The 16,497-nt window shown below is 38.6% G+C and overlaps 1 protein-coding gene across 4 annotated transcripts in view; it reads right to left on the reverse strand.

The window, feature by feature from the left end:
- The window catches only part of FBXW7 (F-box and WD repeat domain containing 7), a 114,137-nt gene that overhangs the window by 46,275 nt on the left and 51,365 nt on the right, over nt 1-16,497 (reverse strand). Inside the window, exon 1 of one of the 4 annotated variants that reach the window (XM_028744888.2) lies at nt 14,146-14,472. The exons of the other annotated variants lie outside the window; for them this stretch is intronic. Coding sequence (XP_028600721.1) covers nt 14,146-14,292 — 147 coding nt within the window. The 5' untranslated portion in view covers nt 14,293-14,472. Of the gene's footprint in view, nt 1-14,145; nt 14,473-16,497 lie in introns of those variants that run through there. 4 annotated transcript variants of the gene reach the window in all.

The raw sequence follows: 16,497 nt of genomic DNA on the forward strand, positions 1-16,497 counted from the left end.
ATACTATAATAATAGGAGCTTCTCACTCTCAACTCAAGGGCTGAAATCAAATGAATACTTCCCTTGACCTTTTTTTGCTTTGTCTTGTAGCTTTCAACTGTTGATGTGAGACACACACATACATGCACATGTAGGTTCCTAAAAGCATTGTTTAAGATGGACTACAGAAGGTATTCCTGCCAACCTAGCAGTTCGAAAGCACGTCAAAGTGCAAGTAGATAAATAGGTACCGCTCTGGTAGGAAGGTAAACGGCGTTTCCGTTCGCTGCTCTGGTTCGCCAGAAGTGGCTTAGTCATGCTGGCCACATGACCCAGAAGCTGTACGCCGGCTCCCTCAGCCAATAAGGTGAGATGAGCACCGCAACCCCAGAGTCGGCCACGACTGGACCTAATGGTCAGGGGTCCCTTTACCTTACCTTTACAGAAGGTATACCTTTGCTGCCACCACCAAGTGCTCAAACAGAAGATGAGAAGACCAGGTTGTACTCTGCAGAGGACCTGAACTCATACCTTCCCCTAGCAGTTGCTATTCCTTCAAAAAGTAGGCTGGACTGTTTTTTGGGGTGGGGGTGGGGGGGTGAGGGTAGCGGTGGGAGCAGAGACAATTTGTGGAACATGACCTTTGATATTTCATCCCCCCAATTCAGCTTGAACATATGTGCTAGAAAGCAGACAAAAATGGATAGTAACCTCAATGTTTGTAATGGCAAATGCTTAGGCATGAATACAGTCGACTCAAAACTTACACACATTTAACTTGCACATTTAACTTGTGCAACCCTTAGTCAATAAATACTTTCTAAAAATGAATTCAAGCAAGGCATCTGAAAATAGTTTGCACCTATGAACCCTATGTTTCTCACTGCTGCCCTTAAAGTGACGCTAAAAAGCAGCATTTCACTTGTGTTTTCAATTAACCATGGCTATCATTCAGTCTGAACCCAAAAAACCTAAAATTGTGGTCAACCTTAAGTCAGAATCATAAACCAGCAATGCTGTAGATCAATTATTCTTCAGTGTTTCTGAGGGTATGAGGGATATATAGTTGTTGTTTTTTAGTTTTGATACAACTTTTGCTACTAGGTGAAGTTGCTTTGGTTGCAGCTTTTATTTATTAATAGTTGTATTTATTGTGTTTTGATGTTTTCTTCTATTGTTTTGTACATGGCCTATATGTTTTGTGAGCAACAGATTCAATAAATAATAACCTTCGACCTTCCAAATGTTTTTGGAATCCCAACCCCTAGCCAGCAGGCCAATGATCAATGGTCATGGATATGGGAGTTATAGTTCACAATTTCTGGAGCACCACAGATTCCCCAACCCGGTCATAAAGCAAGATTTTGAAGCTGACTTGTTTCCCTATACCAATGTTAAGATTAACCACAGTTTGTCACAGGTTTCTAAATAATGATAAACTGCAGTTACTTAAAACAAAACTAAGAGCTTCTGATTTCCTCCTTGATGATGCACTGGAAGATGAGAGGACGGGGAGCTTTTTCACCAAATCTTTACCATAGCTTACATGGTTATATGTGAAAGAGGCCACAGCTGCAAGGATGCATAAAAAAGCTTGCCAAATCTCCTGCAGCTTTGGCAAATGAGGCTATTGCATCTTATGCTACAAGTCAGATGCAATACTATGATTGTGGTCACAAGACTGAAGTGCTTTTAGAATGGTATATATCTGGCATGAACCATAGCCAGCCAAATTCTACCTCTGCTCTGCTTTATTAATGCAAAAGACCAGCTAACAATGTATTTAAAGACAACAAGATTATAAGGGATTCACCTAACTCGTGTAACGCTTCCTGTTGAAAATATGAGAAAGTTGAGGAGCACTAAATGTAGTGCTTAGTCATTGCTTGCATCTTTTAACCTTCCATCTTCTACAAATGTATCACTTATAAGTCAAATACGATCAGTACAATGATTAATGTTATTAATCTAAATAATCATTTCATTTATATCAGTCTGGAATGTTTTTCGTGGGGGGATGTTTCTAAAGGATGTCTGCTGACTGCAATTAGGCAATGTGAGATACCTGAATGACTATGACAAATACAGAGAGCCTTAGGAAGTCAGATAAAACTGTAATAAAACTGTTATAAGTAATCTGAATGTGTGGGTAAAGAATGGTATTGAGGAACATAATGCAAATAATATTTGTGGGAAGAAATGACATAGCTATCAATAGCATTGTTTCCACCTATTTGGTATCATTTATGAAAGTGGCTTGTGTAAATCAGAGGAGTGGAATCTGTGGTCCTCAACTGCCATCAGCCCCAGTTAGCATGGCCAATACTCAGGAACGACAGAAATTAAAGAGCCAAAGGTTCCCTGACCCGTCATAAATAAACCTAAGTTAAAATCCAACTTCAACCTGAAACACTGACCCTAAATGTACATACCTAATGTATGAGTGAGACTTTTGGCCTAATATGATCTACTCTGACAAAAAAATGGTTCTCTAGTCTTGCTATGTGAAATCCCTTGGATGGAAATGCTTGGGAATGAAGCGCAGCCCTTTTACATGCAAGGCATATACATTTCCATTGACCTGTGGGCTCCTTCCCAAATTTACCGCTATCGCTTACCTATTAAAATATTTATACCTTGCCTCTCAATGGTATGATAAAAATTAATTGATGTTGAAAGAGTAAAACCATTAAATGGAAAAAGTATAATAGAGGCAGGAGGAATAACAGTTATGTAAACAAGCCATTTGTCACTTTCATGTGCTGGGTTAATTAATATTCTAAAAAGGGCTTCCAAAAGCTGAATACCTCTCAAGCTCTGAATTCATAGGGCTGACCTTAAGACTTTCTCAGAATGATTTTTAATGCAGTCTGTTATCAGCAAAACCCGTTGAAAACACATGCCCCATCTGCCAGTACCCCACTTGCAAAAGAACTTCTTATACTTGCAGACAGTGCAGCTTCTGCCTGCTTCCCTCTCTCTTCTAAATACCAGCTGTATGATAATGAGCGCAAACAGCTGAAAAATACTGCACAGTAACAAAGCTGGTACGAAATGGGCAGAACAACGCTCCCACTCAAAGAAGCAGTTGCAGCATGAACTTTGCAGATTAGCCATTGAACAGAGGTGGGGGAGGTTTGGAAAAAAGAAAAGAAGGGCCTGTACAGATAGCGAGAGAATGGAGAGAAAGGAAAGGGGGGGGAGACTCAAGAAGGGGCACAAGCATCTAATGAAAAGCCTAAATTCTAAAGTACTTTTGTTAAACTGCATGAACCAATTCTTCACATTTTCTACAGCTTATTCCTGATGCACTAATGATATGCCAAGTGCCATTCTGATCATTTGCAAGTTCAGTGTGTTTCCAAAAAGACACCAACTTGTTAATGAAAGTTTGCTATTCATTAACAAACCACTCCATCAGCTACAGGGGGCTACGAGAAGGGAAACACATATGAATTAGCACACATTATTTCTCTTATTTAAAAGTTTGCCACTTCATTGAGGGCTGAACAGCAATTACAATCTTCTAATGTTAACTTTTCAAAATAGTTTAAAGAGCCCTTCGTATAGTAAAAGCTTTGCTAAAACAGCTGTATCCTTCCAAACTGTGATCCCGCTGTACTGACTTTTCAAAACCATGCATGATTGCAGGTAACTTGGTTGGTCAACTAGAAATCCAAAAAGTTTGTTACACAGTAGCTACAATTTAGTGCCAAGTAAACCAAATCCTACATTGTGTGTAATTTATATGCCACAATAGCTTAAGTTGAATATTTATACCATTTTTCTCTTAGTCATGGGGTGGCAAACTATGTAAGTCACTGAATCCTTCCCCCGCTATCCACAGGGTAGCCATAATCGTCATGCTCTACTTGTTAATTTTTGAGAGGCCAGTGTTAGAAACAGAATACTGGATTAGATGCAAATTGGACTGATCCAACAAGACAATTGTTTTCCGTGTCTGCCTGTTGCAATCCCAGAAATCTGAGAATGGACTAAATAGGGCAGACGGATCTCACCTTTGGACTGAAACTAGTTCTCTATCCTTGCAGTAGATCAGTGAAAGCAGTGTATGGGTTTCCTCCATGAGTCGTGTTGGTTATAATCCACAAAATTTCTTCTTAAAGTGTAGTTTCCTTAATGAACTCTGTCGGACATTTCATTCTAGGGATCATTTCCAAGGAATATAGTGCTGTATTCCATAGTCCGTACTTCTTTACTTATTATTTTCCATTACACTCTAAATATAGGAATGTAGCATATATAAATATGCAACCCAATTCAGCATGGTAACTCTAACAAACTACAATCTCAAATTCTCAAAGGCTGCTTAGCATCTGGGAGTTTGTACTTTATAAAACAAAAATAATTTTTAACTATTCACTGCCAAAGAGAAACAAAACTAGATATAATATTTTTCCATGGAGGAAATATTAAAAAGAAGTGGAGACAATTGTGAAACAAATATGAGTCATATTAATTAATGCCGTGTCATTTTTGTCCATTAAATTTTTACAGTACTTTAGAAATGTATTTGGGTGTGATCAATACATCATAGACATCTCTATACTATCACTTCCGCAAAGCATAATGAAGACCTAATCCTGTACCTCCTTATTCACAATGATACTTGGAAATGAGGTGTTAAATTAGAGTCATGTAAGATTTATCTGGAGTTTTATGCTGAATGTTAATTACATCTGAGTACTGTTTATTGCCACTCTTAATTTTGAAAATCTTTGAGCTGTACAGCATATTAGCCTCTGTTGTATTGGGATATTTCCCCTCCATCACCAAACCAAGTTACGTCAAGTAGAATACAGAGGTTGAAAGTAAAAATTCAATTTTAAGTCACCTATAGAGTCTGTTGTTGGGCAGTCAACATATGAATAATACAGAGATATATACTTATGTCACACCAACAGAAAATTGCTCTAACACAATCAAAGAAAATCTAATATTGACAACAGCATACATATGGTTTTGCAGTACTAAATTTACTTCAATCATTAGAACAGCCATGATTCTGGCAATATCTGCAGATTAGGGAACTTTAAAAATAGTACTACAGTGCCCCTACATGTTCACTGACAGAAGAGCAGCTCAACATATAACTTGCCACAATCAAGTGAAAAGCACGTAATCAGCTAAAACATTAGCACATGCTATTATAATGTGTTTATGTAAACAGAAAATCAGAAATATTCACATTTGGAAGTATGTTCTGCGTGGTAGTCTCCTTTAGACAGATTTCCAGTGAATGGCTGAAGGGCTTGGCAGTACCTGAAAGATACCTCCTCCCCCTGTGAACACTCCTTTTACCCTAAACTCCTTGCAGTAAAGAGTAACTTGGGCACACACAGGTTATAGGATATAAACTGACTCTCACACATGACTCTTAAGTGTAGCAGTACTTCAATATCACTGAATGTTTACAAACACTTTAATTGATATGGAGAAAGTTCAACTCTGTGCCACTTTTGTGCAAACTCCTTCTTGGTAACAGTCATGTGAGACCATCGCAGTTTTGATGATAAATTGAGATCAACAGCATAAATGGAATTATGTTTTCCTTTTGAAAAGATGCTAAAGAACATGAAAAGATGAAAATAGTGTGATGGTGGATTCAAAGTTGTAAGCATTGTTGTCAGAGGCATACCTAGGCTCCCTTGCACCCTTGGTAAGAAGATGTAGGATCCCCCTTCAAAAGAAAACTTCCCAAAAAACTGACACAGTTCAATAATGACAAACTTAGCATTTAACAGTGCAATCCTATAAATGTCTACTCAAAAATAAACTCCACTGAGTTCAATGGGGCTTACTCCCAGGAAAGTGGGTGCACAGGACTGAAACCTAAATCTGGCAGGCCAGAGGTAGGAACTTCTGAGAATACCTTGCTTGCCTTTTCGTTACTTCCGACAAGGCGCCAGCAGAAAGGCACTAATTTGGAGGTTGTACCCGATTGCACACTGCACTCAGAAGTAAGCCCTGCTCAAGTCAATGGCCCTTGCTCTCTGGGGTAAACATGCATGTCCTGGAAATTGGTCAATTGATTTTATGATTTTTTATGTAGGGACGCGGGTGGTGCTGTGGGTAAAACCTCAGTGCCTAGGACTTGCCGATCGTATGGTCGGCGGTTCAAATCCCCACGGCGGGGTGAGCTCCCATCCTTCGGTCCCAGCGCCTGCCCACTTAGCAGTTCGAAAGCACCCCTAAGTGCAAGTAGATAAATAGGTACCGCTTTATAGCGGGAAGGTAAACGGCGTTTCCGTGTGCTGCGCTGGCTCGCCAGAGCAGCTTCGTCACGCTAGCCACGTGACCCGGAAGTGTCTGCGGACAGCGCTAGCTCCCAGCCTCTTAAGTGAGATGGGCGCACAAGCCCAGAGTCGGACACGACTGGCCCGTACGGGCAGGGGTACCTTTACCTTTTAAGGTAATCAATAATTATGTTGATTCAGGTTAAGGTAATCAATAATTATGTCATAAACGAATATGTCTATTTAAGTAATTTGCAATTCCATCCCTTGATCCAGGTCTGATCTATATAAAATGTATTTTTTTTAAAAAAATTTAAAAGTTCTTTCTCTCCCTCTCTCTCTGCTTGCTGCCTACCAACACTTCTTCAGATGTTCTCCCTCAGCTGAAGGTCCCACACCGCTTCTTGGTAACTATATGTTTATTCCCATGTGTTAAAATGAGATGGAGCTCAGAAATGCTATTTCACAAAGTAGATGAGCTGCAGGAAGTTAAATCTTCAGTTGGCATAGAAAGTGAGTTGGGTGCTTTCTCAATGCAGGTATGATGTGAGGGCTGTACTGCCTTATAAACAAACTTCTGGGGGTGACATGTCAGTAGTGAGCATGGCCAGAGACAAAAGTAAGTGGAGCAACAGAAGCATCTCTTGCCTTTTTCTACAGGCTACATTTCAGTCAGTCAGTGGTTTCCTACATACATAAAATCAGAGGCATTACCGCATTTCAAGGACACTTCCTGTCAGGCAAAAGCACTTGAGGAGGGTATGGAGCAAGGGCATTGAGGCGTGGGGCCCAGGGAGAGCCACAGGCTCAAAAGAGAAGCCTGAAAAACCACACCTGAGGTTTCCCTTTCCCACCTTAAATGAAGAATTACACGTTAATAAATCAAATGACTCATTCCAGTTACAATCTTGAATCTCTGCTTTTTAATTACGGGTTCTATTTTACGCTGTTTGCTAACTAGCAGATTTGAATCCTTATTAGAGGACCCAACTAACATTGCTGCATTGGGTACTTGTAATGGTGTGTCAAATTAGAGATGGTTATATTGAGTGAGGTTAGTGGGTTACATTCAAAGCAGCACTAACGTGAACTGGACTGAATCTTTTCCTCGAATTGCAGAGCCCCTCTAGATGTTAAGCATATTCTTCCCTCCATTTCCTAACTTCTTTGACTATTTTCCCAAGCATAACTCTCTACTGACCCTTCCTTTAGGTTCCTTTGCCTCCTTGCCAGAGCGCTTCCCTGTATCAAGGGCAGGGGTCCTCAGATTTTTGACTAGCCTTGGTATCCCGACAAAATTGATGCTGGCCATCAATCTTATCAAAGAGGTAAGTTCTTGTCTCTGTCATCATGTGGGCATTTGAGATATGATTGACAACCCAGAAGCATAGCACAACTTCATGTGGAGAAGATATTCTACCTTCTAAAGCTCAGGAACTCCATCTTTGGGAGGTGGCATAGGCTCAGCTCTGTGCTTGCCAGAGAAGAGAAGGCAATTCACTATGGCAACTGTGCGGAACAAATTTGTGGACGCAGGATCCTGAGATCTTTTCCCACTGCTCAGCAGGATTCTGTACAATTTGTAAAGTCAACAAAATGACAACTTTCCTGTCTCTGTAAACTGTAAATTCCATGAGAAACTGGAAATTATATGCCACCACACCAGCTTGGTCAGTCAGTCAATGTCAGAGGTTTCACACAACATGGATTTTCTGGGATCATTGTAAAGAAAAATAAGCAGACTATATTGACTTCACAGCACTTTACAAAAATAAACTATTAACAATATCTATATTGCTTGCATTATACATAATAAAGTCAGGAAAGTGATATTTAACTCCATCACATTATTTTAATTTCACCTACAAACAATAAAGCAGGAAGTAGTCAATGCAACAACATTTTCTGTTGCAACTAATCTTCAAATGTAAGAATTTCACACATTTATGTGCTTTTAATGCTAATATCTATACATTTTATTTTGCCTTTTATCATCTTTATTCAGTACTTTTTTGTCTTTTGCAAATCATGTATTTCATGGTCTGATTTAATTTCTGGTATAGGGAAAGATAGAGTTGCAATGTGTTAACAGCAAATTTACAGGTCTAAGTAAATAAAACCAGTAAGATTATCACAATTTGGAATAAATCCCCTGCTTCCATGAAAATGTGACTTGACAGTAATTGGTACCAGTTTAAATATAGATGAAGAGAAATCACAGCAACGATAAAAGCTTTGCACCAACTTAAACATAATAAGCAACTAATAACTGTCTGAAGTACAATCTGACAAATACAAATTGAATTTAACAGCAGACAAGATCTAGTAAAACTGTTGCACTGGTGCCAGAGTTAAATTTCTCCACTAAACCAGAAAATTTAGGTTGGGTGAGAATTTTCTTTTCTTTAGGAATGATTTAATTACGCTGGTAGAGAATCAAAGGATTCCAAAAATACTCTCAAATTTCCAATCTAAATGTTCCTGCAAAGAAAATTATTTATCATGTTTGTGAAAAAGTGTCAACAATGTAGCATGGCAGATTTAAGGTTTGCAGACGGGGGGGGGGGGGAGCAGTGGATTGATACAATTTTAAAAATGCACATAAGGTATCCTAGACTACATCTGTTACTGTTATATATTGCATGCTAGAGGGCTTAGGAGAAACAGCTGTCTGCACTAGCAGTATCACATGTTATCTGTGCCCAATAATCATAAAAGAAATGAACTCAAGTTTTCACTGCACCCTATAAATGGCCATTTTTGCACTCCACTTCCTGACTTCCTATTGCAAAATGAATGAAAACCAAGCTCTTTGCAGGTGCAAACAAACTCATTTTGCTTTCCCCCCTTTTCCTTCACTATTAGAAGTAACAGTGTTTCACATTGCTGTTTGCAAGAAGAAGCTGAAAGCCTGGCTCAATTACCATCCCAGTAGCTGGCTATTAATCACAGGCTCATAGAATTGAGGAGCTGGAAGCAGCCACCGAGGGTCATCAAGTCCAACTGTCTGCAATGCAAGAATTACAACTAAAGAATCCCTGATGGCCGTCCAACCTCAGTTTAAAAACCTCTAGTGAAGGAGAGTCCACCACCTTCCGAAGGAAGTCCGTTCCACTGTCAAACAGCTCTGACTTTCAGAAAGCTCTTCCTAATATTTAGTCAGAATCTTCTTTCTTGTAATTTGAATCCACTGGTTGCCCTCATCTCAAGATTCTTCCCTTGTTTAGTATACTTCATAAAACTGAATGTTAGGTGCTTGGGTGCAATTCTGAAAATTCAAAGTGTATACATAACAAACATTCCAAACGCGCAGCTCAGTAAGAAGGCAGAATGTTTGCAGAAGACATACATAGATTAAATTGGGCCAGCAAAATATCAATATCTGAAACGAAATCAATTGCTAGTAGGGTTCTGTTTATAGTCATAGACTAGCAGGAAGACCACCTCACTCCTGAAAGCAGTATCTTGGGATTGGCGGAGCCTCTCTAAGTGTGCTGCTGAAGAAAATGTGCTATGAGAAAAATGTGAATGGAATGCAGCAGTACTAAAGCAAATAGTCAAGACTGCCCACATTCTTGTCAGCTGTTGGTGTTATCACGAGAAGAAAACATACGGTGGTGCTATTAATAGAAAGTTGACTTTGGGGAATGTCCACCATTTGTAGTCTCAGAACAATTAGAAGTACAAGTTCATTTTATCAGTGATCAACTATGTAGGTCAGAACCAATGTTTAATAGAATGGTTATATTTGAGGGCATTCATAAATACAGTGGTACCTTGGGTTAAGTACTTAATTTGTTCCAGAGGTCTGTTCTTAACCTGAAACTGTTCTTAACCTGAAGCACCACTTTAGCTAATGGAACCTCCCGCTGCTGCCGCGCCGCCGGAGCACAATTCCTGTTCTCATCCTGAAGCAAAGTTCTTAACCCGAGGTACTATTTCTGGGTTAGCAGAGTCTGTAACCTGAAGCGTATGTAACCTGAGGTACCACTGTATTATCATGTCGCTCCTATGATCCGTCACGAAACACAGAAAAGAAGCCTGGTTCATATTCAAAACTAGGAGTTGCCTCATTTGCGGTGATTTGCGATTACCGGTAAATATTTCTCAGGCAGACAAACAGCCATGTTAAATAAGGCAGGACTACTTTTTTCCTCTGTACCATGTAAGCTTTCTCACTGCCTTAAAGGTCCTCCACACACTGAACTGCTGGGATAAGTATGTCTTGAAGACATTTAGAGGAAACAAGTGCTGAACTATTTATCTCAGGAGCAGAGCAATAAGAGATAATTGCTAGGCTTCAGAGACGTAGGTTGTGCATATCTGGGGTAGGGATGAGGGATAAATTGGTTCAGTTTGCATTTTCATGTGAACCCACCTAATTTGCACTTCATAAACAAATACACAAACTAGAATACAGCTTATCCTTCAAAATCTGAACTGCTTCAAATTTGGTGATGAAGAGCACACACCCAAAACATCTCTCTGGGGAAATATGTACAAAATGTGGTAAGGGAAAATGTCTACATATATTATGTTGATAGTAGGCATCACTGTATACAACACAAATATCATGAGCAATATGCATGGAATTATGCATGTGAATTTTGGTACAGTTTTTTGAAACTGCAAATGGACAGGCAAATGGAACAAGCTTTAAAATGAGAAAAATACAGCATGGACCTATTTGCCCATCCCTACTTAGCTGCAACCCTAGCTTAGGTATTTCTGCTGAAATTATACTGTTTTGAATGAAAGAATTTATTTCTTTTTATAATTGCATGATATATTGTTGTAACCTGCCCTGAGACCCTTATTGTGAAGGGCAGGTAACAAATCTCATAAATAAATAAAAGTTGGTATTATAATGAAGACAAGAGGAGCCTTCCAACAAAGAGTTTCGTCCTACTCATGGTTCCAGCCAGCCAGCCCATTATTCCCATTGTCTCCCCTCACCTTGGTTTTCTGTTCTTCCAAAGGTCAATAAACATTCCATGCACACCAAACATGCTCAGTCTTCACTGGTTGTTTTATGGGTTTCTCCCTTTAGGTTTCCCCCCTCCAAATAAAATGTACTTCTCTAAACCTTAAGACTCCTTGAAGTCCAATGATACTTGCCCTCTAAGTGCATAAATAATGCTATTTTGGCTACACGGGCATCTATAATCACAAAATGTGGTTGCTATTAATACCTATGTATGCCGGACAAAACAACACACACACTACCAAAAGAGCACCATTCCACATTGTGTGTTTCTTATATTTGAGACTATCCAACACCCTGAAAAGTGTCCGTCAATGGATATAGTTAGAGAACTAACTCCATGCATTTAGCTGGGCTTCAAAGGGGGGAAAAATCAAAGTAACTTTTAGAGCTCAAAGAAGTTCCCCAAACTGTAGAGCAATGAATGAAATGAAGAAAGAAACTGCTGTTGTTCAAATTGGGGGTGGAGGGTGGGGATTATACTTTATTTAACAGGTTGCAAACCCTTGTATATGTTTAAATGTGCTCTTGGGATCATGGCTGGGATCACGGTACAAATAAAATGGAAATGTAACCAAACGCCTTTCTTAAATTCTAGATAGGTAAATATTAACATATTTGCACAAAAGACACCCAGATGGTGCAGATCAGGTAGTTGGGTTGCTCAAGGCTAAAGTCATAGAATTTTAAAAAGAAAACTAAAGGAGAATTTCAGTGCAGTGCTCAAAACATTTGAATTGCATGTTAGTGATCAAAGTCTAGCACAACACCTCCGAGATTTACCTGCAATATAGCATTAGTAGGGTATTTCTATATCACAATATACTTTTCATGCAAATCCCTCTAGTCTCACTATTTTCATGACATGGGATTTGAAAATAGCAATGAAAAAAATCTCTCAGATTTAAACTGACTACAATTTAAATTCTATTTGTATTGTCATACACATTTTAGTATGGGTTCACAGAAGTGAACAAAGAAATGCAGTTTTCATTTTGGGGAATATTCCAGTCATGTTTAAGATTTAATAGCGAAGAGCTGAGAAAAGTTATGTGGTGTTTTGTGTGGAGTATGTGGTATATTACTTAAGGTAAAGCAGTGATGTGAGAAATGATCTCTACTGCTGAAATGGATTACAACCCATTGAAACAAATACTAGCTGCAAATTCCCAAATAAATACTGAATAAGCACATATAACCTTCATTATGTGCTTAAAATGAAGGGCATCAGTTTAGACAAATAAAAATGAAGTTACTTGAAGTTGCCAGCAATCAGAGGTGGCTAATGCTTTCAAATTCCACTAAACCATGTTCATAGGAGTGCATACTTTGATGGAGAGACCATAAACTACAGTCAGGTATGTCATTGTAGAAGCTCAAAAGGTAGCATGAACCATGAACGGAATGGGTGAAATGAGCACACCTAAACTGATGCCCATGCCAAATACGTGCCAAATAATTATTATTAAATAATAGTGCATGTTACTGGAAACTTTAAAGTGGAAAGAAAATAATTTTATAGTATGCACTATGTAATTTACAGTTTATATACACATTAGTCATCAATATTTAATGAGATTAATACCATTCTTATTTACCAGTGTGATACATGTATAATTGCATGGGTTTCTTTATAAATGTTTTGTAGCCTGAAACTTCTATTTCATTTAATTGAGAATATAAAACAGCACATCTGTGGATGCTTTAATTTTAAGAGATACGTTTTTAAGTTGATACACTATTAATTCTTCACAATATTATTTTTGTAAGAAGATCTAGCATTTTTCATACAAAGAAACCAGTTAACTAGCACTGAGTCCTACTTTGCATCTTCATAAAGTAATAGAATAATCAGATGGCTAACTGTTGTGTTCTGTGACCATTTATAGTAATGTGCTCAACACAAGCTGAATATAACTAGTGCTAGAGATGCATAAGACATGAACTGTCAGATCTCATAACAAAAGTATTTTTACTTGCAAGGATTACTGTAAACATTTGACTGCTACCTAATAATTGAATTAAAACAAGGAGAAAGTTGGCATCAGTCAACTGAAGGTTTAAGTAATTAGGAGAAATTCAAAGTGTCATTCATTTCTAGAACTTAAATTTGCGTCCATGTTCTTTACCAGCTGGTTTTTACTGAAGAGAAATTTAGATTTTGCTATAGAAAATAAATCTGAAATTTTCAGAAAGCTTGCTGGGCATTACCAAATGTTATTTTAAAGTAAACTGTAGCACACACATGGGCAAGCAGCTCAAACCACTAGCCACTCCAACCTAAAGTGGAAGTAGACATTTCATTCTGACCCTTATTACGACGCTGAACAAGATATGCCACTCAAGACAGACATAAAGAAAAAAATTATAATTAAGTTGACCACTTTTGAATTTTACTTGTAATAAAGTGTTTAAAATCACAAGTAAATTTAAATGAAAAGCTACTGGCTCCATTGCAGGAGTCCCATTTGCAGAGGGGCCAGTGTTGTTCTGCTATACACAAATTATCCAAGTACACTTAATTTTCCCAACAGCATTATTTAATATAAAAGTTTAAAGCTTGTATTATCTATGAAACATTTCATGTAAGGAGTTACAAAGAAAATATTCGCACAGCAGCGCTGAATAACTTATCCTACAAAGACACCATAATTAATTTTTACAATTTGATGTTTTAATTTATTCTTCAACAGAATTGGAGAACAATCTTTGAAAACGACATGGGCCAAACATACTGTTAAAGCATGCACATATACATGATTTTTCTAATTTCAAATTATGTAGGTTCCACAAGAAAATCGCAAAGGAAAGTAACGTATGGATCCTTCATGGACCGAAACTGCCACACCAGAGCTATGGTACTTAAAGATACAGTATACAACAGCAGGCCTTCACATACAAGGGGACAAAAATAATAGCACTTACCCGTCTACGACAGAAAGGAAGACCTTGCGCAATGATGCTGATGCTAAATATCTTCATCACAGTTTGGTGGGGCAATGGCGTTTTTGTACTTGGAAGATCAACAGGAACCAGGCCATGATTTACGGGTGATTTTCCTGGTTTTGACATTGTACAGTTCTCACATGGTCCAGAATTGTTTGTAACAAAAGGGCATTACTAAGAAGCTCAACAAAATTGGTATCTGCTGTAACTGAGGGTTTTTAAGCAAAGGATTCTGCTTCCCAAGGCCTGTTTTCCTTTGTCTCAATCTTCTCAATCTCTCCTACCAAGTGTCTTGACCTGTCTGCTGCTTAGTGAAGTGCAAGCTATCCTAGTATAGAGCGGAATTATAAACGACTATGCCGACAGACTGTCCCTGCCAATCAAAGAGCTATTGGCCCACCCATGCAGTATCACTAACACATACTGTCAAAATAGGTGACATTTAAAAAAAATTCAATTGCTTAGAACTAAAATAGCAAAGCTTCAAACTAGAATCAAATGTATAAGTTATGGTTTTGACTGAATTTTTTTTAAGTGGGAGACGAAGCCCTAATACCTTCAGATCAAACAACCTGAAACAAAATACAACATAACATTTTCTAATTATGTAAGAAGAAATTAAACCTCTTCATGTTTGGGATTATATATAATAATGCAGTACCGTATTAATATGAAGCGTCTTGCCTATGTTCAGAATGACCAAGATACGGTCAGGACTATGTCAACTTTGACCCAATCTCTTGTTTACAGAACAGTGACAGCAGCCACAATGTGAATCGATTTAGTGGATTTGCCAACCCCAGAGTCACTATGAGGGCCAACTCCTTTTTTATTAATTTGCTCATTATTGTTCTTTGATGAATATTGGTTTTTCTTATTTTTGTCTGAGATGCTCCCCATGAGTTGATGAGTGTAAGGTGTAACTAGTGGCTGTGTCTGACTGGAAGGAGAGGGCTTTATCTCCTCAGGAGAAAAGGTGTCTGCATTTCTCCAGGTGAGAGATAGGCAAAAAGGAGTAGCTTTTCCATGTTGTATTTTGATGCCTTGTATATGATGTGCTTCTGTAGTTCTCAGTTGTTTTACCTATGTATATAGTTTAGAGCTATTTACTGTTGCCTAATCATGCTGCGCTGTGGGTTAAACCACAGAGCCTAGGACTTGCCAATCAGAAGGTCGGAGGTTCGAATCCCCGCGACGGCGTGAGCTCCCGTTGCTCAGTCCTTGCTTCTGCCAACCTAGCAGTTTGAAAGCATGTCAAAGTGCAAGTAGATAAATAGGTACCACTCCGGCGGGAAGGTAAATGGCGTTTCCGTGCACTGCTCTGGTTCGCCAGAAGCAGCTTAGTCATGCTGGCCACATGACCCGGAAGCTGTACGCCGGCTCCCTCAGCCAATAAAGCGAGATGAGCGCCACAACCCCAGAGTCGGTCACGACTGGACCTAATGGTCAGGGGTCCCCTTTACCCTTTTTTAATCATACTGCTTAAAATGTGGAATACGTTTTGAATGTGTATTTCATATATTCATTCTTTTTTGTAAAAGCACAGATCTCTCTTGAAACAGGAAGCAGTATGTAAAACAATTAACTAAATAAATAAACTGTTCATGGTATTTACCTGGATTAGGAGGACAAGCTATAGCACAAGATAGTCAGCATTTTTCTTTTCAGGCTATGATGCTAATAGCCATGATTGCTAACCTCATAGAAACAAACAAACAGAAGAGTTGCAGCCATTTGGGGTGGGAAAGGATAAACAAGTAGGGACACTGCAAATCACAGGAACTAAGAAAACAGGAAGTCGTGGACAAAGTTTGGGGAGATGCAGGAATAAATGCCAGGGAAAGTATCAGAGGAATGAAGACTGATGGTCCATTTTCCAGTATCCTATAAATTTTGGGCCTGAGCTGGGCTGCCAGCATCATGCTGTTCTCCTTTAAAGGAAGCATAGAAGAAATATTCTCAGAGCCTAGGAACAATAAGGATCCTTGTGTGAATTTCCAAAGGCGCTGAGGGCAATCTTAGTTATGCTTACTAATAAAGCTTGGATCATCGTTCACTCAGATTTTTAAAAAGGATATTGAGTTTAAAGGGATGGTACAAAGCAACAGCTATTCCTAGTCATGACGTGTTACCCATACATTACATTACTCAAAATGTATGTAGTAGAGTGTATAAAAACAAGAAGTGGTGATGGACTGAGAACTGTTACTGAAATTGCTGGGCCATTATTGAAATTGGAATTAACTTGCTGGTAGTCGCTGAAATTTTAATCCAGTTATTACGAAAATGGAATTTTCACTGAGCATGTAGTAAAAAGTTGTTTACAATGAA

Source organism: Podarcis muralis, chromosome 9 (genome assembly GCF_964188315.1).
Source record: "Podarcis muralis chromosome 9, rPodMur119.hap1.1, whole genome shotgun sequence".
NCBI lineage: Eukaryota > Metazoa > Chordata > Lepidosauria > Squamata > Lacertidae > Podarcis > Podarcis muralis.